The following is a 26,134-nucleotide window of genomic DNA, read 5'->3' as shown; positions in this document are numbered from 1 at the left end:
AGGATAAGTTATTGCGTCCTAACATACAGTCAGTACCATGTCCTCTCCTGTTGATATAACTGTATGTCACTGCAATACCAACATATGTACTCCACTCTACCTCCCAGTAATACCGTCTCTCTCTACACAGACTGTCTCTACACAGAACCTGTTCATAGTAGTCAAATCTATCTCGATCATCAAATTTGTCAGAATGGTCAGGAAACTCCTTCTCCTCATCCAGACGTCTCGCGATCCTATTGTCCTCAGACAGAGAGAGGTCTCTGTGTGCTGTGTTTGGATCCAGTGTGAGTTCACACATATCTGATGAGGAAAACATGATACAATACAGCATCGGTTAACAAACAAATATAACTTCATAATATAGAAATATAAACAGTAATTAAAGCTGCAAGCAGCGATGACCGAGCCCTCGCAGCTCTACCCACATCACAAGGGGCAGCAGCCAATCAGAAGAGGGGGTGGGATTAAGTTACACCAATGAAGGACAAGTCCTTTGACACCACCCACAAGTCTGAGCGACAAACCGTTGAAAGGTTACAGGAACTATTGAATATCGACCAATCAGAATAGAGGGCAGGGCTTAATTACACCAATGAAGAACAAGAACTCTAAAACAAATCAAATGACACCACCCACAATTTTGTACGAGAAACGGTCGATGAGTTATAGCCAAATAGAGGAACAATCAATTTTTGACCAATTAGAAGAGGGGGCACTTCCTATTTGGCGAAGGAAGTTTGACGCTTTGCCACGGTCACGCCGTTTTACAAAAACTCACGACAAAAACTCATTTTCATCGTCTTGTGTATGCCAAGCGAATTCGATGTTGATCCGATTAATCCCCTAGAACACGGTGACTAACCAGTATTTTTGTCCGATTTTGAGATCGCAAAGTGCAATAACTTTGCTTGTGAAGGTCTCAGAAATGTCCCCTTCCATGACTTTTCCTAAATACTCAAGACAAATGTTCTTGTTTTTTTCCCCTTCTAAAACGTTTCGTAAGTATGAAATAATGTACCATTATTTCATACTTACATAATGGATCAGTTGTAGTTCACTGTCAGCTTAGCAAAGAGACTAATCATTCATATCAAGCATGCAAGCTCGTTGAGAATAATAATAATAGTGAATCTCAAGACATACAAGCCTAATAAATGTTTAACCTCACGCTGCATTTTAGCCATGCAGGAGGAATCATTGGCGGGGAGATGATGCTCTTGCTGACCAGGAGAAGTGTGGAAGCTGCCGGCAATGCACAGCATGTTTATGAAAGCTATTCATCATTTCAGCTAATAATACATAGAAAGAACAACTAGGTGATCTATAATTTATTGAACAAAATGAATAGCTTGTATAGATACACGCTGCGCAGGGAGACACGGCTGCAAGTCTCCCGGTGCAGCCAGCCTGCTCTGTCCAAGTGGAGAGGGCTTTTAGACAGGCAGAATCCAGTGTCTTAGACGGCCAGGACCCAGACCACTGTATCAACATATTCTCATCATTTCAACAAATAAGCTGTTATTTGTGTACTTGGTTACCTCTATACCTCTATGCTGTTATTTATTCATCAGTAGGCCTATGTTATTATTATTATTTACCACTATTACCATTATCGTCTGATGAATATAAGCTCACTCTGAGTGCATGGCCGTGTTACCTAAAAAGCAGACATACAAGCTCACAGCGCAGCGCGCTGCAATGTGTTGTGAGCTTGTAGCTCTTATATGTTCAATGCGCGTCACCATTGTACGGCGAATAGGCTGAATTATAGCTGGGCACAGCACAGTTTTGTTAGTTAATAATAATAACACGAATGAAAGTCGGGACATACAGTATCAAGCGTAATTCTTTTACTTTGCTTCGTGTGGCATTGTGAGCTTGTAGATTGGCTATTTGTGTAATTTGTGTGTCTGTCTGTCTGTCTGTCTGTCTGTCTGTCTGTCTGTCTGTCTGTCTCTCTCTCTCTCTCTCTCTCTCTCTCTCTCTCTCTCCCCCTGCATATGCATGCAGAGAAACTAAATTAATGTTATTTGGTCATTTAGAAATTAATGATAGACCTATCTGATTTCTAAATGTTTAGGCCTATGGTGTTTATATAGCAAAGCATTGTATATTTTCTTGTTTATCATTCTATAGTATTGCTCTATTTATTGACTCTAAGGAAGTCCTAAACGAAACCAAATGGTCCATTTGGTTCCATTTTCATTTGGTTAGTTAATTAATAAAGCCAAGCAGGGCCTTGTCAAGTTAGGGCCTGGGGATCTCCATATATCCCGGGGGGGGTACCCTAACCAGAGATGGGAAGTAACGAAGTACAAATACTTCGTTACAGTAAAATATTTCAGTACTTTGTACTTTACTGAGTAATTATTTTTCTGAGTACTTTTTACTTTTATCCGTTACATTTTAACACAAGTATCTGTACTTTTACTCCGCTACATTTTCAAAACAGGCTCGCTACTTTGGTGTTAATGATAAATTAATGTTGCGCCGCCGCGCGGCAGATGAAATGAAACAATAAAATACTCAAGTAGAAATACCAGTACGCATTGTCGTAAGCGTCGCTTCAGGGAACGCCAGCATGTTATGCTATGTTCAGTCGTAAGACGGTGGTGTGCATCGAAAATAGCAGATCTACAAGCTCACAGCACGGCTAACCGCGACGCATTGTGAATTTGTGAGTCTGCTGACACCATTTCCGCATGGAGCGTCTCACAGCCAATCAATGACTATTATTTTACGTATCCCTCTCTGTGATTGGATGATACCGCCCGGCTGTTGTTGTTTTTACTCAACGTGGAGAAACTTGGATGAAAACAGTGGTCATTTATTACGTTTCTGTTGGGAAATAAAAGCTAATAATCTGATTTAGGAACGCTGTATCTGCCTTTGATTACAATGGCAGCACTGATAAGTTTAACACCAACAAATAGGCTAGGTTCAGTGGCGATTTATGGAATATTTACCACACAAGGCAGAAGAAGATGTGTATGAAGGCTTACACACGCTGTTTCTACAACGGTAAGCAAAAGGCAGTCCTTATAAAGTGGCTTGTTTAAGCCATTGGTTCTTAAAGTGGGGTCCGGGGACCTACAGGCGTCCTTGAGGGAGTTCCAACCCAGGGGGTCCACAACTAAATGATATTTAGGAACCAAATGGATCATGGGTCTGTAACACTCACAGTGTACACTCTCAGAGTTAAATTAACATTGCCTAATGCATGTCAAACTGGGGGTCCTTGGAATTTAAATGGTTGAGAATCACTGCTAGAGCAGTGATGCATGGTGGTCCATGGGCTAATAAGTGTCATTTTGGGGGTCCTTGACATGAAAAAGTGGTGTAACTTGGTGGGCGCTGGTGCTTCGCTTGTTTAGCCTTGGATCAAGACAGTCTTGTATCGAGGCTATTTATGAGCTGTTATGAGTAAAACATGATTTTCTTTTGTTTTTTATAGGAGAACGGATGCTGGTCGTTCTCAGCAAGAGTATGTCAGTGACAGAGGTTGGTTGTTTGCATTGAGAGGCGGCCGACGTCACAAGTGAATGCTTGAAATCAACAATACATCTATTTCTTATATGCCTACAGTACAGTATATGTACATTATACATTTGGCCATTGCTTAGAAAGTACCAGTCATTTGGATATAAAGCTATTAAGTCGTTTTTCTTTATTTTGTTTGTAGGAATACTTTTGCCTTATGTGTGTACTGTGCCTGTCTATGAATATAAAAATATTTTCTGAGTGGTACTGGTAAAAAAATAAGGTTGAGGACCTGATCTAACCTATTCTATTTTCTGAACATGCAGTAGTTTGTGTGAATTACAGTATGTGTACAAGTGGACTATTGTGTTATCCAGTAGGTGAATCTTTAAAATTAGATATTTTATGATAAAACTGTTAACAGTCATCATAAATCGAGTAATTGAAAGTAACTAGTTGTTACTTTTTAAATTGCAGTAATCGGATTACGTTACTGACTACAATCTTTTGGGATCGTGGGATATGTATAGGCCTATATATTTTTATATAAGTGGTACTCAGTCTAAAAAGGTAGAAAACCTTTGCTGTATTTAGATTTCACATCATAGTTAGGAAACCAATGCTGGGCCAGTCTTAAGACGTGTGTTTGGTGGGGATCTTTTAAGTTTAATATCCTTCAAATTCTATTGGCTTTGCACAGAAACATACGGTAAAAATACTTTTACTTTTACTTTAAAAGTACTTTTCAAAGCCTGTACTTTTTACTTGAGTAATTATTTGAATTGAGTACTTTTACTTTTATCAAAGTCGTTTTTTTCACAAGTACTTTTACTTTTACTTAAGTACAGAATGCGAGTACTTTTCCCATCTCTGACCCTAACAGGGCATCATCTGGGAATGCCCATACTGTATATGGACATTTTATTTATTTTATCTTTTATTAATATATATCCATATACATATATATATGGAGAAATGAAGGTAGGGTGTAAATCAGAGTAATCAGGGATTTTCATATATATGGGCATAATATATTATGGAATTAATATTAATGTTTTCAGGGGGGGATGCCCATATATGGACATACAGTATGGTCTCATGTGGTCTATGATGTCATACATCTATGAAGTCAGTCATCTCCATATTTGGGAAAAGTTTAATTTTTAATTAAAGTCAGTGGGGAAAATGTATTCACTAATAAATTCAATCAATTAAATCAATCAACTTTTCTCTTAGCAAAATGCATGCGCACGAGAATAATAATAAAGTTTCCCCAGGACTATTAGTCTGGTTGCCCAGCACACTAATAAGTCATGTTTGCTCTCCCGGGCTAAAGGGGGAGAGAAATACCTGTCTTTTTGACTGATAAATGCAGTCAGACTGGAAGAGATTTGTTTTCAGTCACCCGAGTGCTAGGAGGAGTTTGTTAAAGTGCGACACGTGAAAACGTCACAAAATGCTCCAAAACGTCACAACGAAGTCAAAATGGCTGACTTCCTTTTTGGTTTCGGACGTGGCACCAGGACACTTTTTTGTAAATCCGGACATGATACAGGTGTGTACCGATGTTTGTACATGGTGAAACCGTATTGTAAAATACGAAACCTTTCGCCACTTGTGATGTGCGTGCAAAGTTGCACAACTTTTGGAGTTCGTTTAGCACCTCAAAAATGTGATAAATTCAGGGGAATAATAGGAATTAAAGCTGCAAGCAGCGATGACCGGGCCCTCGCAGCTCTACCCACGTCACAAGGGGCAGCTGTTACATGATTACTTATTGCGCTATTACACAATTACACTTATTACACTATTACACTATTACACTTATTGCCCTATTACAATATTTACTAGTAAGACACCTCAGGGTGACGTGCACGCCAATTCTTGGCCATCTAGCCAGTGATGTTTATGGGACCAGTTACTCATATGGAGACCCCTGCATGATAGTCAACAATGCTATGTCAAAACATGCCCATATAAGGGCATTAGCAAATATGGGCATTCCCAGATATGTCCATAATATTGATAACATAATATCCTTAAAGGACCACTTCACCTCTGGGACAACCAGATCTTATTTTATTGTTGTTTGGGACACGATCAACACAATCCTGAGTTATTTTTTGTGTTCAATCTGTGTTTTTAGATATTTTAGTATTTCAGCATGCAACCACTGGTCATTTGCCTGGCGGTGCCAGCCTCTATCACACACTTCGTTTTGGGAAGAGAGTCTGGGATTGCAGGGAGAGATTCCATTTCTGGGGCTAACCAGCTCTTAATTGCTCCCTTTGAACTTCAAAGGGGTTTTTAACTGCGGTAATTGATTGAGCCATGTCAATAGCTCGTTAGTCAATGAAAGCATCAAAGACTACGACCTGTTTGATGTCTGTAATGAGAGTGGAGGGGGGATGTGTTTGTATACATACAGACTCGCCTGATTGGCTGAATGGTTCTGAACCAGGCCACCACCCACCACGTGCCCCAAGCCTACAGCCCTGATTGGCTAGCCCTCTCATCGGGCTAGTGGAAAAAGCTTAGTTAATGTGGAGGGCCAGACTTCACTACAACACCACTACCGCCAGGGGGTGGTGTTGAGTGCAGTCTGGTTTATTAACCAGGCAAACTGGTCATATGGTGCATTTTGCATCATATGACCAGGAGCGATTATACAACAAAGGTCTCTATCGTTCAGAGTTTTGCCACCGAAAGTGTCATGGCGCATATCCCTGGTGTGGGCGTGTCTTCTCCTTCTCTGAGTCTTCTTGATAAAATCCAGGAAGTAAGATTCTGTTTGATTTTTAGTTTATAGCAAAGTATCATAGTTGTGGTTATTATCATCTTAATTCACAGTAGGATGGGAATGAGTGAATGTCACATGCTGCTGTGTATATGAGCTGCTTTGATTTCATGAATTAAACAGAATACAGACTTACACTTCCTCAAACCTGGTGTCAGCATCTTCTCTTCACCATAGTCGACACTGGGGGTGAAGGAGAGACAAAGTCAGGCCTGTATATTCTACTAACTAGATCAGTGGTTCTCAAACATTTGGGCTCAGGTCACCCCTGTGCGCCACATTGTGATGCATTGTGAGCTTGTAGAGTTTCTATTTTTGGTGAAGAGACTTTAAAAAAAGAGCGCACCATGTACAGTTTAACTCAGGTCTGTTTTACTGGGTCTAGGTGGTTAAATTGAAGTGACATTGATTGATTGATTGAATAATTTATTCAAAGTTTGCATAGGAAAAGGTACAGTTTCATGACAGTACAGTTCACTTACAAGTTTTTTAGCGGCATAGCAGAAGAAAATTAGAGACCCTGGCCTTATTCAGCTAATGGCAGGCAGCCTGCCTTATAAGAATCAGGGATTAACTCATAAGGAAAAAGGGTCCCCCTTCACTAAGACCACTAACCCGCTGGTCAAGGAAGGAAGTGAAAAGGATGCACACGCTCATCCTAATTCACAGACGGGAAGAACGAAGGCAATCCTTGGTTGTAAAATGTGCTATAGAAATAAAGTGGATTTGATAATAGTTTTTACCATCAAACATTTAACAATGCTATACAGCATTACTGTGTGATTTCTCTATACTCTAAACATACTAGAATACATTTGCACTGAGTGGAAGCACGTCTCTCTATACCTGAGTCTCTCCAGTGGTAGAGCAGAGAGTTGCTCAGTGTCTCCTGGGTGATTGTAGCTTAAGTCCAACACTTTGAGACGGGAGTTGGATCTCAGAGCCGAGACCAGATAAGAACAGCCTTCCTCTGTGATCAGGCAGCCTGACAACCTACAGTGTATACACACGCGCACACACACACACACACACACACACACACACACACACACACACACACACACACACACACACACACACACAGAGATTGTAACTCTGACGAGGGTGCTTATTTTCTAGCTACAAAAAAGTGATATTTTCTTTTTTTTTTAATTTTTATCCCACGATTTTGCAACCCATTTTCACCCAGTGCCAATTGCCTATGTAATCCTGGGCTCTGCTCTCCCTCTGCCGCGCCTGGGGAGACAACGGACTGACCTCATGCTTCCTTCAATGCATGAGTAGTCCAAGTTTCTTTTCACCTGACAGGGGGGATTTCCCCGGAATGGACGTAGCGCGTGGAAGGAACACGTTATTCCAACCAGTTCCTTTCCCCTCCATCAGGCGCCTCAGCTGGCCAGGGGTAGGCATTATTGAGACCAGGATTACTGCATGTTTTTGTGAGGGTATCAACCATAGGAGACACGGGGAGAACATGCAAACTCCACACAGAAAGGCCCTATCGCCGACCCCACCTAGGGTGTGGGCACTGATGACGCGGAGGGAGAAACACGCCCCCAGCACCCACAGCGTCCCCCGGCGGGAATAATTTAAAAAAGGGGATATTTTAACGTGGAACTATTTGAGACAATATCTTTCTATTAGAACCTAGAGACACCCATGCAGTGCCAAGTCAGCGTTGTGGAGGGTCTCACAGCACACCATTACTCGAACTGGGTCCACACTTTGCACAAATATTGATCAGTGTCAGCTATTGGGATAGCTGCTTTAACATACTGTAATTACAAGTTGTACAGTAAAGTTTAAATTGTTATTGTTTTTTTTTTGTTTTTTGTTTTTTTGGCCAGTAGGTGGCCTGTCGCACAGCATTTGGTTACATATCAAATTATATGAATTGGTTTTATAGGCTATACCTGATGTAATGAATGACAGATAGCAAATACTGCATACGGGTACATTTTTACCCATAACACAACAAGTGTCACTTTTTTGTTAATATTTGTTAATAATAAAAATTAAGTTAAAACATAAAAACAAGTGATTTATTTTGGAAGTGTGTTTTAATATTAGTCTATTATAGCCAGATAACATCATTAGCCCTTGTCTCATTATAGGACATGTAATTAGTGAATTTTAACATCTATCTATAAATGTGAGAAGTCTCTGCGTGCGTGTCTGTCTGTCTGTCTGTCTGTCTGTCTGTCTGTAATCCGCGTATCTCGAGAACCGTTAGTCCCACCGGCTTCAGATTCGGCATGCGCTTTCCCCTGAATACTCAAAATAATATGTGTTTACTCCATTTTTGGAGTATTTTGAATCACTATTATTTGTTATCACAAGTAAAATTTGACCCGCTAACACCAAAAGTGTCACCAGTTTTCGAACACAATGCAAGGGTTAAAGAAGTTGCCTTTTACCATAATATTTTAAATCTATTGCAATAACATTCAAAATAACTTTCTATATTGTCTTTTATCTATTTACTTTAATAAAACAAAAAATATACAAAAAATATATTTAAAAGTAAAGAATTAAGCAAATTCATATGATGTTTAATCAGATTATTTGACAATAGAGGGTATGCACGTCCACTGGGACCCACCACCTTAATCTAGACAGAGTGGCAAAACATTGAGCAGCATGGAGCATTAGAGTTTGGAAGTGCTAGTTGCAAATAACTCAACGGCCCTGCATACCACCTGTTTCTAATTTGCACATAATGCAGGAGGCAGCAGGATGTTGTGTTGTTGAAAACGAGTGCTTCCAAACTCTGACACTTGGAAAAATAAAAACCTGCACAGAATGTCTTGACAGAAAGTAGCTCATAACATGCCTATGGTGGATTTTTATGAAACAAAAACTTTGCAGATAGAAAGAGGATAATTCAAGCTTTCAGTACAGCCGCAATGTTGGTGAGTTAACTTTGTATGGGCTGTCAATGGCAGAAATTCGTTTTTTGCCACTCAGTAGGCATGTTCCCACATAACTTCCAGCAACAGTGATGTCACGCACATACCCTCTATAGCATGAAATGGGCATTCAAATATTGAAGGGCTTCTAAAGGTCACCAGGAAATAAATTCAAATGCCAACCACCTTAAAACTTCTTCGATGGGTACCTTCAAACAAACAAAAAAAAGAAAAGAAAAAAAAAGGGTTGTCAGCTTCTACCCAAACATAGCCGCTGACTATAAATGGTATTAACACTTGGGAGGCCAAACTCGTTCAGTAACGACATACGGCCGCTAGAGGTCACTCTGCCAAAAATGAGTCATCTCGTTAAGGAACAAAGGGTTAATGGTGCAGCATGCAGCTGCGCGTATGCAGTGTGCCCTGTGAAAGACCCTGGTCCATACGTCAAAATGTGACGTTCACAGACACAAAATGGCGTCTGGGCTGCATTGATTTCTATTCTAGGCTGGAACATAAAAAGGGCTTTATCTCTGAATAAGGTGCAAAGAACGCCAGGGAAGCAGAGATCTGCCTGTTTTCACGGCGACACTTTACCGCGATGGTCGGCCCCGGTTTGGATTTTAGTTTCACGAGCGTTTGTAAACAAATGGATTATCTTCCTCAATCGTCAGTGGACACTCACGTGCACACGCACAAAGCTTCCGAGGCTCTTCAAAATTAATGCGTAAGTGAACGACGGCAGCAGCAACAGCTAGAAATGTTAGAAACCTTGGCTTCCCATGTGTTAAATGACAAATTGTATATTTTTTTGGGACAACAGAGATCTTGATTTTCGCTTCTCTGCATGTTTTTATGAATGACATAAACACTAACAGACAATCAAAACTATTAGAAGAACATGTGGGATGCAATGGGTGTCAACCTCGGAATAACATCAGTATTAACCTTAAAATGATGTGACAATCCAAATTTTTGGTAAATCTAATCATAGCAGTCTAAGTACATAATTCAATCTTACAATCTAATGACATCCTCAATAAACTAATAGCACTAAAATTCTCATTTAATATGAAACTTGACAATAAATAACGTTTTTATTGACAAAAGCATTCTCCCAAATTTGTACAGCCATTTTCATATTGAATGCCCTTTTCAAGATGGCCGCCAAGTACCAGCATGCCACGTTCCTAAATTTCTAGTGCACGGATCAATTTTTTGTGCACGGATCGTGCACGCCCATGCACCATATATGCACCATATGTGTAGTGCCTTTTAACAGCTTTCAAACAAAAAAATCCGCTTGGAAATCCGTTCAGGCATTCATGAGATAGAAGCCTTCAAAGTCAGACAAAACAAACATTTTGCCATTTTGAAAGATGTGTTTGTTATGGGGCTAAACATGCAATTTCGCGATTGCGATCATGCCTAATACAATATTTTTTTTTTCTTTTTCAAAATGGCTGCCAACTCGGGAAACTCGGGCTGTGGCAGCCTGGGACTACTGTAATAACTCGGGAAACTCGGGCCTTGGCAATCAATGACTTAAATTGGCATTTTAGTGGTATTAGTTAATTTCTGAGGTTCTTTCATTTTGTCATTTTACAGTTTCACACTTTCCTGAGTAAAGCTTGTAAAAGCAACAGTTTACCTCTATTTCCAGTATACACAATTTGTTGTGTAGTTTGGACAGTTGTGTTTACCTCACATGCCAATCCGTGAAATAAAGATGGCTTTGATCATTTCTGTCTTAATATTTAATGTCTCTTAACTCAAAGTAAAAGTAATGATATAGGGAATTATAATATGATACAATTGCTAATAACCATTAATGTTGTCACTTCACTAAAAGGTGAATTTCGGGGTAAATCGACCCCCCATACCTCTCAAAAGATCTTTTTAGTAGATTCCAGGCTGTTCCAGTAGTTGTTTGTTCCAAAGAAGCATTATATTCCATTATTGATTACAGGTCCTACCCGACCACGGCTCCATACAGGAGCACGTTGGTTAAATTATTAATCTGGTTATTTTTCTCGCTTGAAAGTACATGTTTTCGCTCTGAGTCAGTCCCTGATGCTCTCGCTAATAGAGACAAGCTAATGCTTCCTCAGGGAGCGGCCATTGTTGTGTACAAACGGCCTAGTTTGTAAATCCCGTCTCTCGCCTCCAGGGGTGTGTTCTCTAGTCTAGCTGCTTTCTGCTGCTGGTTGCTTGTGAACTAACTAGATTTGTAAATTGTGTAGGTAACAGAATAAACAGCTGCAACACTCCATATTTATATATACTGCTCAAAGAAATTAAGGAACAAAATGTTCCCTTAATTTATTTGAATTTATTTGATTATAGTATACTGTAGTACTGCTCAAAGAAATCTCAAAGAATTAAGGGAACACTTTGTTCCCTTAATATATATATATATATATATATATATATATATATATATATATATATATATATATATATATATATATATATACTGTGTGTGTGTATATATGTGTATGTATATGTGTATATATATATATATATATATATATATATATATATATATATTAGAGCTGTCAGTCGATTAAAATATTTAATCGGATTAATGGCATGGTTGTTCGTAGTTAATCGCGCGATTAATCACAAATTAATCGCATATTTTGTATTTGTTCTAAATCTAGCTTAAACAGATATTAATACTCATATCAACATGGGAGTAGACAAATACTTGCTTTATGCAAATGCAGCATAATTATTATTATTTGGAATAATAACAAATACTGTCCATAATAGGCCTAACAAACATAAAACAACTTGAGAAAATATCTGCTTCCATTAGGACAGATTAATAGTGAAAGGACCACCGCTCATCAAGGTGCTGCATGCCTGAAGAAGATCTATGACCAAAAGCTTGCACTTTATTTAACTGAAAATAAAGAACATGATTTTGCACACTTTTGAGTGTGCAGAGGCTCCCTTAAATCTTTCATTAGGACAGATTTAAAATAAACGTTTATACTTGGCATTCAATCACTAAACCCCAGCATCCCTATTCTAAGGGGATATTCACCAAAAGTAGCAGAGTTACAAGCTCACTACAAGAGCTTGTAGATCGGCTATTTTTGGTGAAGAGAATTGGTGTATGGAAAAATAACTCAAGTACAGTGCAACTCAGGGGTGTTTTACAAAGCAAGCATGCATGAGGCATTAGAGCAGGGATGTCAAACATATGTTTTAAGAATTAACCTAACTAATGTCTGTACACTGCAGGCTAGGTTTCTCCCACCTGGCAGTGATTGAGTTGATTGATTGGAATGTTAAGTGACCAGCTCTCTCTCTCTCTTTGAAGATGACAGCATTGCTAGGAATAGGGTGGTTGGTCTGGCTATGAATAATACCTGAACATACCTACAATATTCGAACTGTACTCAAAGATTACACATATTAGACATGGAAATTAATGTTGTTAAAAAAAATAACTTATTTAAAAAATATAATAATAATAAAAATGTAAAAGTTTTATTATTCCGATATTTTCTGAATATGCCATTATTTTTCATTACTTTAATTTTTTTAATTATAAAATACAATAAAAATAATTATTGTCCTGCATCAATATTTCTTTTTTTTAGCCATTTACAAATTATAGCGTACTGGAGACTATCAGGAATTGAATTATTCTATTATCAAATGGTTTATTCTTATTGGCACTTCTTAAAGGAGTAGTTCACCCCCAAAATGCCATGGAGCCAATGTAGACTCATTCCTAAAACAGAAATTTGATTACAATAAATGCATGCCTATTGATTCCGGATGGGGAACCAAATGCATTTGGGTCCCCATCCGGAATCAATGGGGGGAAGTGTACTATTATCACATTTTTGTCTTAGTAATGCGACAAATAAAATAAAAATATATTATTGAACTCACTTCTCCATGGCGTGAGTAATCAAAGAAAAAAAAGTCATTTTGGGGATGAACTACTCCTTTAAACAAATAGCATCTCTTGTACCTAACTGCAACTGTAATACCAATAATGAAAGTAGCTATTTTACTTAATAATGAACACAATTTGTAAAATGATATACTGCTATACTGCTAGCTACAGCAGTGGATGAGACGACAGGAAGAAAAACAGAGCGAACATGTGCGCGAGTGTGCATGCCATCCGATCCGCGACTGGTTCGGCCCTCATCAAGTCGCCTTTCATCCAATGCGGCCCTCACCCCAAGATGAGTTCGACACCCCTGCATTAGAGGGTCTAAAGTGGTTTAACTGAAGTAATATTGATACATTCTAAATATTATCAAAGTATTCTGAGGCACCCTGGACTGGTGTTATTGGGCACCCTAGTTCACTATGAGAAACCCAGCTGTTATGTTATGATGTAGACACACTGTGATGACTTGTTGGAGGTGTGTGCCACACAAGGCATAGTCATCCAAACCTGCCGGATTTCAGCCAGAATCGGGCCAAACCTGTTTGCTATGTGGGTTCTCTGGCCGTTGTCGCATGCATTCGGTGGTCACTGTTAGCGTGTTGGTGCGGGGGTCTGGGGAGCACTGTATAAAGGACATAGGCTACTATGTGCTCGTGTACAAGGTGGAGCCGCTCATATTCTTGGGAGCGTGTGTCTGGGGCTCGCGCTGTCTACAGATGTGCCGTTTCAATTGTGATACGCGGTATTTGATGCGCGCGACTCCGGTAATATTGTGGTTGTCTGCTGCAAAAATCTCTGCTGTTTTGTCTGTCTCACTAGCCCTGCTGCTAGCCGCATCTCACACTGACTGTCTGTTGTCACTCGCAACAAATTCGCTTCCTCACTCTCTATACTACGGAGCGTACCGAGGCTCAAACATCAGCTGCGTTAATCGCATGTAAAAAAGATTATCGGCATTAAAAGGATTTTAAGTTAGTTTTTTGAACTAGTTAATAGCACGCTAAATTCGACACCTATAATATATATATATATATATATATTAGGGTGCATCAAAATATACATTTTCAACCTACTGTTCCACTCTATTGATAAAAGTGTGCCAATGCATGTTGTTACAACATATGCAAAATATTTTTGCAATATCTGGTGATTTAGAAGCGCAACGGCGATCATTTTTTATGGAAAAGTTGTAAATCTGCATATGTTTACCTTATTTATTTTGTTATTATTTTTTAAATCTACTTGATCTAATTTAATATTACTGTCATCACCAACACATTGTGAATAATGCTCTCTGGCTACAACTTCCATTTCAACATTCAATATAATATATTCAATGTTTATTTGGTAGCCATGCTAACCTGAGACAATCAAGGAACAATGCTAATGCTAACAAAACACATGCTGTGAGGCAGACTCCACCCTTGATCTGAAGACAATTAAGGTAATCTACTCTTTATTCTTTGTGTTGGTTTACTTTTATTAAAGATCTGTCATGGACATATGAGTTGTACTTTGGTATATTAATGATTAGAATTCGTTTTATCACTTGAATGTAATTTTGTGTTAATTAAATGCAGCTAGCTACTGTTTGCTAGTCATCTTGTTAGCTACAGTAACATGTGTAATTTGAAAACTGCCAACTGGTCGACAGATCTTGCGGTGCATGCTGTATAACAATGATGCGCTACAGCATGAAAAGCGACCCGGCTTGACTGGAGCCATGTCACGGTTCATGGTAGCCAAGGTCGTCCTGGAGCAAGTGAGACCATTTTATGCCAAGGCCAACATCCCAATGGTAAGCGATGCGCAGGCGTGCAAGAAACTGGTGGCACTTGTTGATGACAACAAAAAGCTGCAGCGTATTCCGCAGGCCCGGCGCTCCAGTAAGGCTATAGCTCAACAGGTGGATGCAATGGAGCACAGGCTAGATGCCACATTCCCACTGTGGTCTCCAAACGCAGAGGAGCAGATCCACAATCCAGAGGACATTGCTTTCCTGGCTAGCATGAAGGGAGACAGAGTGGCCACATTTGGTGCATGGGATGCTAAGTTGAGATCCAAGGTAAAGCGGCAACAGAAGCGTGAAGCTGAGGCAGCTTCCCGGCAGGAAAAAAACACCAAGGAGAAGCAGGAAATGACAATGAAGTCCAGCATGGCGATGTTGGAGAGCGAAAGTGATGAGGATAGCGATACAGATGAAATGACCACTCTACCGGCAGAGAACACACCCTCCTGCAAGTGTAAGAAGACTGGCACCACAGTCTTAATTCCACCCGACATCCTCAGCCGGCCGAGTCTTGTGTCACTGGCTACACGGTTAAAAATCACACCGATGCAGCAGGCTGCCTTTACGCGAGGCCTGATCACAGAGTCGGGTGGTAATTGTGCAAATGTTTCTGCATCCTATGCGACAGCTGATCGATCACGCCGCAAAGTGCTGGAGGATGTCAGTAAAGAACTCCACAGGCAGTGGACACCACCTCCAATGTGCACCCTGCACTGGGACAGCAGGTTGACACCTGCTTGGTGTGCCAGCATATACGAAGGGGAAAGACGAGGCATGCGGAGAGATAATTGCCCGACTGAAATGCAAGGTACTGCAGGACTGGTGCTGTGCCGACCAGGTTGTTAACATGGCATTTGACACCACTGCATCAAACACAGGCCATCTCACAGCAGCCTGCATTGCCATCCAGCTCTCACTTGGTCGACCACTGCTCTGGTCTGGGTGCCGGCATCACATTGGTGAGGTGATCCTCAGCCAAATCTTCACTGGCCTCAAGGTGGAGGTGTCACGCTCACCAGAGGTTACCTTGTTTAAGCGTCTACAGGACAACTGGAACTTGCTGCCGCACAAATACAGTGACCCATTGTCCCGCTACATCACTGCCAACACTGAACAACCGTTCCTGGCCAAGTTGCGCACTGAACTCACTGCATGTGCTGCTGCAGTGATTGACTACAAGCGAGGCGACTACCATGAGTTTGTGCAGCTGTGTCTTGTCTATCTGGGTGCAGAGGATGTAGCACAGACTCCAGTAAACATCCAACGGCCTGGAGCGCTGCACAAGGCGCGCTGGATGGCCAAGCTCCTCTACACACTCAAGCTGGCTTTGATGGAGCAGCACATCGCCTTGCTTCCCCAGGGCACCATCAGCACACAGCAGCAGGTGCTGAAGATTCGGGCGTTTGCGAATTTCATTACGCACATCTACGCAACATGGTGGCTGACCTGTGAAAATCCTGCAGACAGCGGATGGAATGACCTCAAACTGTACCACAACCTGTACCAGTACAAGTCTCTTGACGAGGGCATTGCAATGTCAGCCATGAAAGCACTGGAGAGGCACCTCTGGTACCTGTCTGGTGAGATGCTGCCCCTGGCACTCTTCAGCACCAAGGTGCCATCTGATGAGCGGCGTGCACTTGCGGATGCCATCTTGGAGCACAAACCAGATTACCTCCCCATGCGAGCCCCACAGCAGCGCTTTGTCACTGGTTTCAGCAAGCCAAAGTTTCCAGTCCTCTCACCGGCCACCAGGTTAGCCGACCTTGCCAACCAAGACTGCTGGTTCGGTATGCACCAGTTGCAAATTGATCCAGCATTTCTTGCACTCAATGTAGAGGATTGGGGTACCAGTGCATCATTCCAGGCAGGTGTGGTGAATGTGCGTGCCATTAATGTTGTGAATGACTGTGCCGAGCGTGGGGTCAAATTCACATCAGACTTTGTGGAAGCAGCAAAAAGTGAGGAACACCTTCAGAATGTGCTGCAATCAGTTGAGCATGACCGCCGTGAACAGCCCAATCTTCGCTCCTACAAGCGCAAGCTGACACAGTGAATGTCTAGGACAATATTTCAATATGTTCAATCATTTTTCAGAGACTTTCAATGAAAATGTTTCTTCTTGATTAAACACCTTTTCTATTATTTGTTGTATTTTTGAGAAATTGCCATGTCATGTTATCAAGAAATGAGAGTTCTAAAAGCAGCCGAAATGTCACTTTTTCCTATATTTGACATGCTTTGTTGCACCTCTAACTATGAATAAATTTTCACCAAACTTTGCTAAAATCATTTGTATAGAGTATAGACAGTGGAACAAAGTTCTAGATGGAGTGAGATGAAATGTTGACGTTAATTTTTTTGCATTGAAATTTGATGCACCCTAATATATATATATATATATATATATATATATATATTTTTTTTTTTAAAGACTGGGACTTTAACTGATTAATTGCGAATAATTAATTACAGAAAATTAACGTGATTAAAAAAAAATACGCATTTTAAGAAGAGACAACAAACGCAAAGGGAAAAGTAGCCGATCAGAGCGCTTTGCTTGGCCCACTGGATGCGAAATTTCGATTTAAAAACTCAATCGTTGATTCACTCGTACAACAAAATGTGTTTTACTTGAAAAAAAATGCTTTTCAGGTCAAATATCGATGTGCGATTAAAATGCGATTAATTAATCACAGAGCCTGTAATTAATTAGATAAAAAATTGTAATCGCATCCCAGCCCTAATATATATATATATATATATATATATATATATATATATATATATAGATATATAGGGCTGGGACTTGATTAAAAAATCGAATTAATCAAAGGCTTTGTAATTAATTAATCCCATATAAATATTTGACCTGAGAAGCATTTTCTTCAAGTAAAACACATTTTGTTGTACGAGTGAATCAACAAGTGAGTTTTTTATATATAAATTTCGCATCCACTGGGCCAAGCAAAGCCATACCTGCCAACACTCCTGTTTTTGGAAGAAGTCTCCTGTTATTTGACCATGTCTTCTGTTCCAGAATGTCCCCCAAAACAGAAGATCTCCTGTTTTCTGACGGTCTGAGGTTGGCAGGTATGAGCAAAGCGCTCTGATCGGCTACTTCCCCCTTTGCGTTTGTCGTCTCTTCTTGGTTGGTACATGCTATGATCGGTATTGTCACAGCCCCTTGGCCTGGCCTGTAGGGCCTGTGTAGTTCATGTACAAGTATGGTGGTATGTGTGCTTCTCCCACAGAGCCTATGGCTGCGTCCAAAATCCACCCTATTCTCTAATATAGTGTACTAAAAGGGGGCTCCACCATTTTGAAATAGTGTCCGAATGTATAGTGAGCATTTTTGTACCCTAATATAGTGTACTGAAGTATCCCACAATGCATTTGGATTTGTAGTGTGCATTCGATGGTCACTATTCAAGCCCTACCGCCCCACAATGCACTGCGCTGCGGCCGCTGTCTCGCGCTTTGAGCACGCACATGCTGTGTGCACACGCACATTGCAGGCTCGTCTCTGGGCAGGAGGCAACGAACGCAGCTAGCCGTAGCCACCTGTTGCTGAGCAAAAGCAACAGAGCCGCTCGTAGCAGAACCACCGGCTAAAACAAGACAATCGTACAAATGTCCACAGCCTTGCCACCAGAGAACAAATGATGAAAAAAGCTCTAAAGTTGTTAATGAAGAGCATACGAGAATAGACGCTGCAGGCTTTTGTATTTCGTTCTCTCTCTTTTCTTCCCAACCTTCCACAGCTGATAATAATAATAATAATCATGATAAATAATGTTATTTAAATTAGCAAGAATAACCTATTTTATCCCAAAAATGGGTGTATGTCTGCATGTGAGACAAATGAATGTGACACAAACATTATTCATTCATTCACCAATGAATGAATACAATAATAATAAAATATATATATATATATATATATATATATATATATATATGTCACAGTTAGTTTGAGACTCGGTTAGATTGAGAACAGGAGCGCTCGTTTTTGTGCACAATGTGGAGCAGGCGTGGAGTGCCTCTTCGGGGAACTAGGAATAATTTGACTGAGGTCACATGAGGTGAACAAAAACAAGCGCTCCTACCCCAATCTAACTGAGTTACCCAAACTAACTGTAACATATATATATATGTCATAGTATATTAGAGAAACAGCACATTCGAGACGCGGAGCACTCGTGGTGCGGCACGGGGCGGAGCAAGCGGTCGCCACAACAACGTACTCCAGGCGGTGCGCCGCTCTATTGTCCACGACACTGCGAGCGGCTACCGAAGCCCCCCTGTATCCACGAAGCCCAAACGAGTTACGAGGCCCCCCTGGGTCCACGAAGCCCCAAGCGGCGCGAAGGCCAGCGGACCTTGGTCCTGCTCTTCGCCCCCGAGCGCCGCAGGCGCGAGTGGCCGCGAAGAGCGGGCCAGGGCCGCGCGGCCGGCGGAGCGCCGCGCGAGTTACGAAGCCGTGGTGAATGCAATCGTTATATTTATGCCCAGGCCGTAAGGCCTGGGCAAGCGCACGTTAAACGCCCTGTCCAAGTGACTACAATGGAGCTAATGGCTAGGCTAGGCTAGGCTAGGCTAGGCTAGGCTAGTAAATAAAGAGTAAACACTTCCGGTCTGCGGCGAGTTCAAAGCGTGACGTAACTCTCTTATATACACTCTGGTGAATGGCAGAGCAGTGGCTGACGTCGCCATCTGGTGGTGATTAGTGTGTGGTGAACGTCAAAACGAGTGCTCCTTGACAACTTTTACTGGTTTCTTGAACATACTGTAACATATATATATATATATATTTTTTTTTCTTTCTTAACATTATTTTATTGAATTGTGATAAATGAAAACAATTATATAGGCCTATTTCTCATAATAACACCGCAACATGTTGGTATGTTATTTACAATCCACAAGCATTGGGGAGTTGATGTACAAGCTCACAATGCGTCGCTTTGCCCCCTGTTGAGAGCTTGTAGATCGGCTATTATTTATTGCTCCAAAAGCCAAGGCTCTGAGCGTTTTAACCAGATGGCGACGGAGTAGTGTCCGAAATGCGCTGATTTGTTCACTACTGTAGTACACTACATCTGGATCCCTCACTTGGGTTAGGGAGTAGGGAACGTGTTCTGCATTTCGGACACAGCCTATGGGTGTCGGCCCATTAGCCCTATTCATGGCCCGCCCACTCAGCAAATCTCTCAGCAACTTCCTGTAGTCGGGGGCGTTAGGGAGATGACATGGTAATTTCGTGCTAATTAGTCTAAAAGCGCAAAACTTAGCACAGATGTAGCCCAGGGCATGCTCTAATGATATAGCTAGGGCTTTGTTTCTGGGTATTTAAGTAGGATGTGAGGGGTCTAACTAGGGGTTTTTCATGATGCTGAATCCATTGCAAGCATTTGTTTTGCACAAAAAACATTCCTTGGGCTACAAATGGCCCCAGAAAACGATGGCTTAGTGATGAAAAGTGATGAGTCATCACTTTTCAGAGTTTTGTGGGTGTTTTCTGGAGCTGTGGCAACCCTGAGGGTCGCCGACTCGGGCGCACTAGCTAAATCATTAGAGCATGCCCTGGGCTACATCTGTGCAAAAGTTTGCGCTTTTAGACTGATTAGCACGAGAAAAAAAACCCTAAGGCCTCCGACTAACATGAATGCTCACCCATACATGTATCGTTTTCTGAGGCCATTTATAGCCCAAGGAATGTTTTTTGTGCAAAACAAATGCTTGCAATGGATTCAGCATCATGACAAACCCCTAGTTAGACCCCTCACATCCTACTTAAATACCCAGAAAAAAAGTGTTTTTCTGGGTATTTTCCTCCTGTATTGAAAGTCGATGGGAGCCCAACTTGATTTGGCCGGAGCATGCCCTGGGCTACATCTGTGCAAAAGTTTGCGCTTTTAGACTGATTAGCACGAGAAAAAAAACCCTAAGGCCTCCGACTAACATGAATGCTCACCCATACATGTATCGTTTTCTGAGGCCATTTATAGCCCAAGGAATGTTTTTTGTGCAAAACAAATGCTTGCAATGGATTCAGCATCATGACAAACCCCTAGTTAGACCCCTCACATCCTACTTAAATACCCAGAAAAAAGTGTTTTTCTGGGTATTTTCCTCCTGTATTGAAAGTCGATGGGAGCCCAACTTGATTTGGCCGCTGTGGTAGCTAAATCATTAGAGCATGCCCTGAGCTACATCTGTGCAAAATTTGGCACTTTTAGACTGATTAGCGCGAAATATCCCTAACGCCCCCGACTACTGGTGCTGAGTTTAGAAGTGGAAACTATAACAGAAATAGCTGGACTTAAAGCCAACAAATCATTATTTCGAACGGTAAAGTAAATTATAATGCTTTGTGCCTTTTACTATCTTGTGTTCTTGATCATGCTAGCCGTATTTTATACTTTACTATTTGTAAATTGCCTTACATTTGCTATTTCTGTGTTAACTCTATAGGCTTATAGTAGGGTTTGCCCCTTCAAAACGTGACTTCAGCACCAGGGGGATGCTGAGTGGGCGGGCGGTGAATAGGGCTAATTGGAGCCTGATGATTAGGTGCATTGGGAGCACCTGGCCAGTACTCCAGGGAGCCCTATAAAAGACTGGGTGGTCTCTCCTTTTCAAGACGACAGCACCCTTTTGTTTAGTTTCCTTATGTTTAGTTTATACACCTTACAACCCCCCACACTACACTTACCACACATCCATGCATTGCTGACCCTACTGATTACTAACCTACACACCTCAAACTCTTGTAAATATGATTTAAACCTTTTGTTAATAAATTATTGTTATACTTTAAAAACCACTACTACGTGTCCTCCTCGATTTGTCATGGCCCTACGGGCCAGGTTGTGATATGCCCGAAACTGAAGGTTCTGTTTTGCAAAAACTAAGTGCGATTAAAATGCGTTAATTTTTTCAATCGCCTTAATTTTCTGTAATTAATCGCAATTAATCAGAGTCCCAGCCGTGTGTGTGTGTGTGTGTGTGTGTGTGTGTGTGTGTGTGTGTGTGTGTGTGTGTGTGTGTGTGTGTGTGTGTGTGTGTGTGTGTGTGTGTGTGTGTGTGTGTGTGTGTGTGTGTGTGATAAATACTGGCTCCCGACGGACTGATAACAAAACAAAAGTATTTCCTTGATTACAGACGGCTGGAAGTGCTCCCAGCGCAACATGGTCTTCTTGGAAAACAAGGAAGTGCTGATTAGATAGAATCCATTTTCTGATACTACGTTGTCTATTTCTCGCTTAAAATATTTTTACATGTGGTTGTTTATGGATACGGCACTAAATTCATGCAGCACAGCTTGACTGCAGCAGGTGCTCTGAGTCTTTGATTAGGCAGCGGTCTGTTGTAGAGCGGAGCGGTCTGTTATCCAGAAATAACAGACCGCTGATTTCAGCAACTGACCAATCAGAATAAAGCATTCAAACAAGCAGGGTAATATATATATATATATATATATATATATATATATAGCCTACACACACACACACACACACACACACACACACACACACACACACACACACACACACACACACACACATGCATATATATACACACAGTATATATATATACACATATATATATATATACACAGTATTTAAATACACACATATATATATATATATATATATATATATATATATATATATATATATATATATATATATATATATACTAGGGTGCATCAAAATTCAATGCAAAAAAAAATCATCTCATTCCATCTTGAACTTTGTTCCACTGTCTATACAAATGATTTTAGCAAAGTTTGGGGGAAATTCATTCATAGTTAGAGGTGCAACGCAGCATGTCAAATTTAGGAAAAAGTGACATTTCGGCTGCTTTTAGAGCTTTCATTTCTTGATAACATGACATGACAATTTCTCAAAAATACAACAAATAGTTTGTGAGAAGGTGTTTTTGACAAGAGAAAGCATGTTTAATCAAGAAGAAACATTTATATTTTCATTGAAAGTCACTGAAAAAGTATTGAAAATATTGAAATATTGTCCTAGTTAAGTGACATTTCGGCTGCTTTTAGAACTCTCATTTTTTGATAACATGACATGCCAATTTCTCAAAAATACAACAAATAGTTTGTGAGGAGGTGTTTCTGCCAAGAGAAAAGGTGTTTAATCAAGAAGAAACATTTACATTTTTATTGAAAGTCACTGAAAAATATTTAAATGTTGTCCTAGTCATTCATTGTGTTCAGCTTGCTCTTAAATGGTAAATGGTAAATGGTGCATTTATATAGCGCTTTTAATCCAAAGCGCTTTACATAGATTGTGCATTACATTCACCCATTCACACACACATTCATACACCGGTGGCGGAGGAAGCCATGCAAGGCACCAACCTACTCACCGGAGGCAATTAGGGGTTCAGAGTCTTGCCCAAGGACCCTTCGACATTAACTCAGGGGGAGCCCGGATTCGAACTGGGAACCCTTCGGGATTTATACCCTTCGTGCTCTAATACCAGTTTCTCTACCCCTGAGCTATGCCGCCCTCTTATAGGTGCGAATATTGAGCTGTTCACGGCGGTCATGCTCAACTGATTGCAGCACATTCTGAAGGTGTTGCTCACTTGGCTGCTGCCACGAAGTCTGATATGAGTTTGACCCCTCACTCGGCACAGTCATTCACAACATTGATGGCACGCACATTCGCCACACCTGCCTGGAATGATGCACTGGTACCCCAATCCTCTACATTAAGTGGAAGTGCTGTATCGATTTGCAACTGCTGCATACCAAACCAGCAGGTTGGGTTGGCAAGGTCGGCTAACCTGGTGGCCGGTGAGAGGACTGGAAACTTTGGCTTACCGAAACCAGTGCCAAAGTGCTACTGTGGGGCTTGCATGGGGAGGTTATCTGGTTTGTGCTCCAAGATGGCATCCGCAAGTGCATGCTGCTGATCAGCTGGCTGGCATCTTGGTGCTGAGGACTGCCAGGGGCAGCATCTAGTGGTGCTTCCTGCGCTTTCATGGCTGATGTTGCTTGATTTGATTTGAGTTGTTTGAGGTAATTCCGTGCGGCATCTACTGCTGTTACAGGTCAGCCACCATGTTGCGTAGATGTGCGTAATGAAGTTGGCAAATGCCAGAATCTTTGGCACCTGCTGCCGTGTGGTGATGGTGCCATGGGGATGCAAGATGTGCTGTTCCATCAAAGCCAGCTAGAGAGTGCAGAGGAGCTTGCCCATCCAGCGCGCCTTGTGCACAGTCCAGGCCGTTGGAAGTTTACTGGAGTCTACATCATCTGCACCCAGAGAAGACACAGCTGCACAAAGTCATGGTAGTCGCACTCACCTCGTCTGTAGTCTATCACTGCTGCAGCACACATGGTGAATTCAGCACTTAACTTGCCCAGGAACAATGGGCCACTGTAGTTGTGCAGCAGCACGCTCCAGTTGTACTTTAGACACCTAAACAACCTCTGGTGAGGGTGAGGTCAGTGAAGATGTGGCTGAGGAGCACCTCACCAATGTGATGCCAGCACCCGGACAAGAGCAGTGGTCTACCAAGTGAGAGCTGGATGGCAATGCAGGCTGCTGTGAGATTGCCTGTGTTTGATGAAGTGGTGTCGAATACCATATTGACAACCTGGTCGACACAGCACCAGCCCTGTAGTAGTTTGCATGTCAGCCAGGTGATCATCTCTCCGCACGCCTCGTCTTTCCTCTTTGTGGATGGGGCACACTAGATGCTGCCCCTGGCACTCCTCAGCACCAGCTAATCAGCAGCATGCACTTGTGGATGCCATCTTGGAGCACAAACCAGTTAACCTCCCCATGCAAGCCCCACAGTAGCACTTTGGCACTGGTTTCGGTAAGCCAAAGTCCCCTCACCGGCCACCAGGTTAGCCGACCTTGCCAACCCAGACTGCTGGTTCGGTATGCACCAGTTGCAAATCGATACAGCATTTCTTCCACTCAATGTAGAGGATTGGGGTACCAGTGCATCATTCCAGGCAGGTGTGGTGAATGTGCGTGCCATCAATGTTGTGAATGACTGTGCCAAGCGAGGGGTCAAACTCACATCAGACTTTGTGGCAGCAGCCAAGTGAGCAACACCTTCAGAATGTGCTGCATTTAGTTGAGCCGTGAACAGCCCAATCTTCGCTCCTACAAGCGCAAGCTGAACACAGTGAATGACTAGGACAATATTTCAATATTTTTAAACATTTTTCAATGAAAATGTAAATGTTTCTTCTTGATTAAACACCTTGTCTCTTGGCAGAAACACCTCCTCTCAATCTATTTCTTGTATTTTTTTAGAAATTGCAGTGTCATGTTATCAAGAAATGAGTTCTAAAAGCAGCCGGAATGTCACTTAACTAGGACAATATTTCAATATTTTCAAACATTTTTCAGTGACTTTAAATGAAAATGTAAATGTTTCTTCTTGATTAAAACACCTTTTCTCTTGTCAGAAACACCTTCTCACAAACTATTTGTTGTATTTTGGAGAAATTGTCATGTCATGTTATCAAGAAATGAAAGCTCTAAAAGCAGCCGAAATGTCACTTTTCCCTAAATTTGACATGCTGCGTTGCACCTCTAACTATGAATGAATTTTCCCCAAACTTTGCTAAAATCATTTGTATAGACAGTGGAACAAAGTTCAAGATGGAATGAAATGAAATTTTGACGTTAAATATTTTGCATTGAAATTTGATGCACCCTAATATATACAAAGTCAAACCTATTACATCCTGTAGACCTATTTGTACATTAAACCTTTATGTAATGTTTACCTATCATGCTAGGTTATATTTTTTGTTATGTAGGAAAATGTTGCCAGAGAGAGTTGTGGGACGAAAGTGCTCTCTTTTGGCTATATCACAGCAGATTAAAGGCAAATTTCAAAAGAATCATTCACTTTGTGATGCAAGCATGAAATGTGGCACAATAAGGGCCACACACAAAGACACTGGCCACTAAAAAATCCAAGATGGTGACTTTTTTTCCTTTCCTTTTTTCTTTTTTTTCAAGATGGCTGCCACTTTAGCGGAACAGATAATGATATAATCTTTCAGGTTGTAACACACAGATGAAATTTGGCACAAATACTCTGTAAGGGCCACTCTTATTATATATGGAAAAAGGTTCTGGCAACTCAAAATCCAAGATGGTAACTGTTTTTTTTCAAGATCTGGGCACCAAAACAAGTGGACACCAGGCCTTGGAAGAGTAGGCCCCAGG

General features: G+C 41.2%; 1 protein-coding gene across 1 annotated transcript in view; it reads right to left on the bottom strand.

Annotated features, from left to right (window-relative positions):
- The window catches only part of LOC308280652 (NACHT, LRR and PYD domains-containing protein 12-like), a gene marked incomplete at both ends in the record, with an annotated part of 82,259 nt that overhangs the window by 49,136 nt on the left and 6,989 nt on the right, over positions 1-26,134 (bottom strand). Inside the window, 6 exons of the mRNA XM_080754979.1 lie at positions 6,409-6,463; positions 7,127-7,273; positions 15,818-15,891; positions 16,093-16,287; positions 16,474-16,553; positions 24,240-24,355. Of these exons, the coding sequence (XP_080611105.1) occupies positions 6,409-6,463; positions 7,127-7,273; positions 15,818-15,891; positions 16,093-16,287; positions 16,474-16,553; positions 24,240-24,355 (667 nt within the window). The remainder of the gene's footprint in view (positions 1-6,408; positions 6,464-7,126; positions 7,274-15,817; positions 15,892-16,092; positions 16,288-16,473; positions 16,554-24,239; positions 24,356-26,134) is intronic.

The sequence above is a fragment of the Nannobrachium achirus genome (assembly GCF_963921795.1).
Source record: "Nannobrachium achirus genome assembly, contig: SCAFFOLD_159, whole genome shotgun sequence".
Classification (NCBI taxonomy): domain Eukaryota; kingdom Metazoa; phylum Chordata; class Actinopteri; order Myctophiformes; family Myctophidae; genus Nannobrachium; species Nannobrachium achirus.
This window is presented reverse-complemented; position numbering and strand designations above follow the sequence as displayed.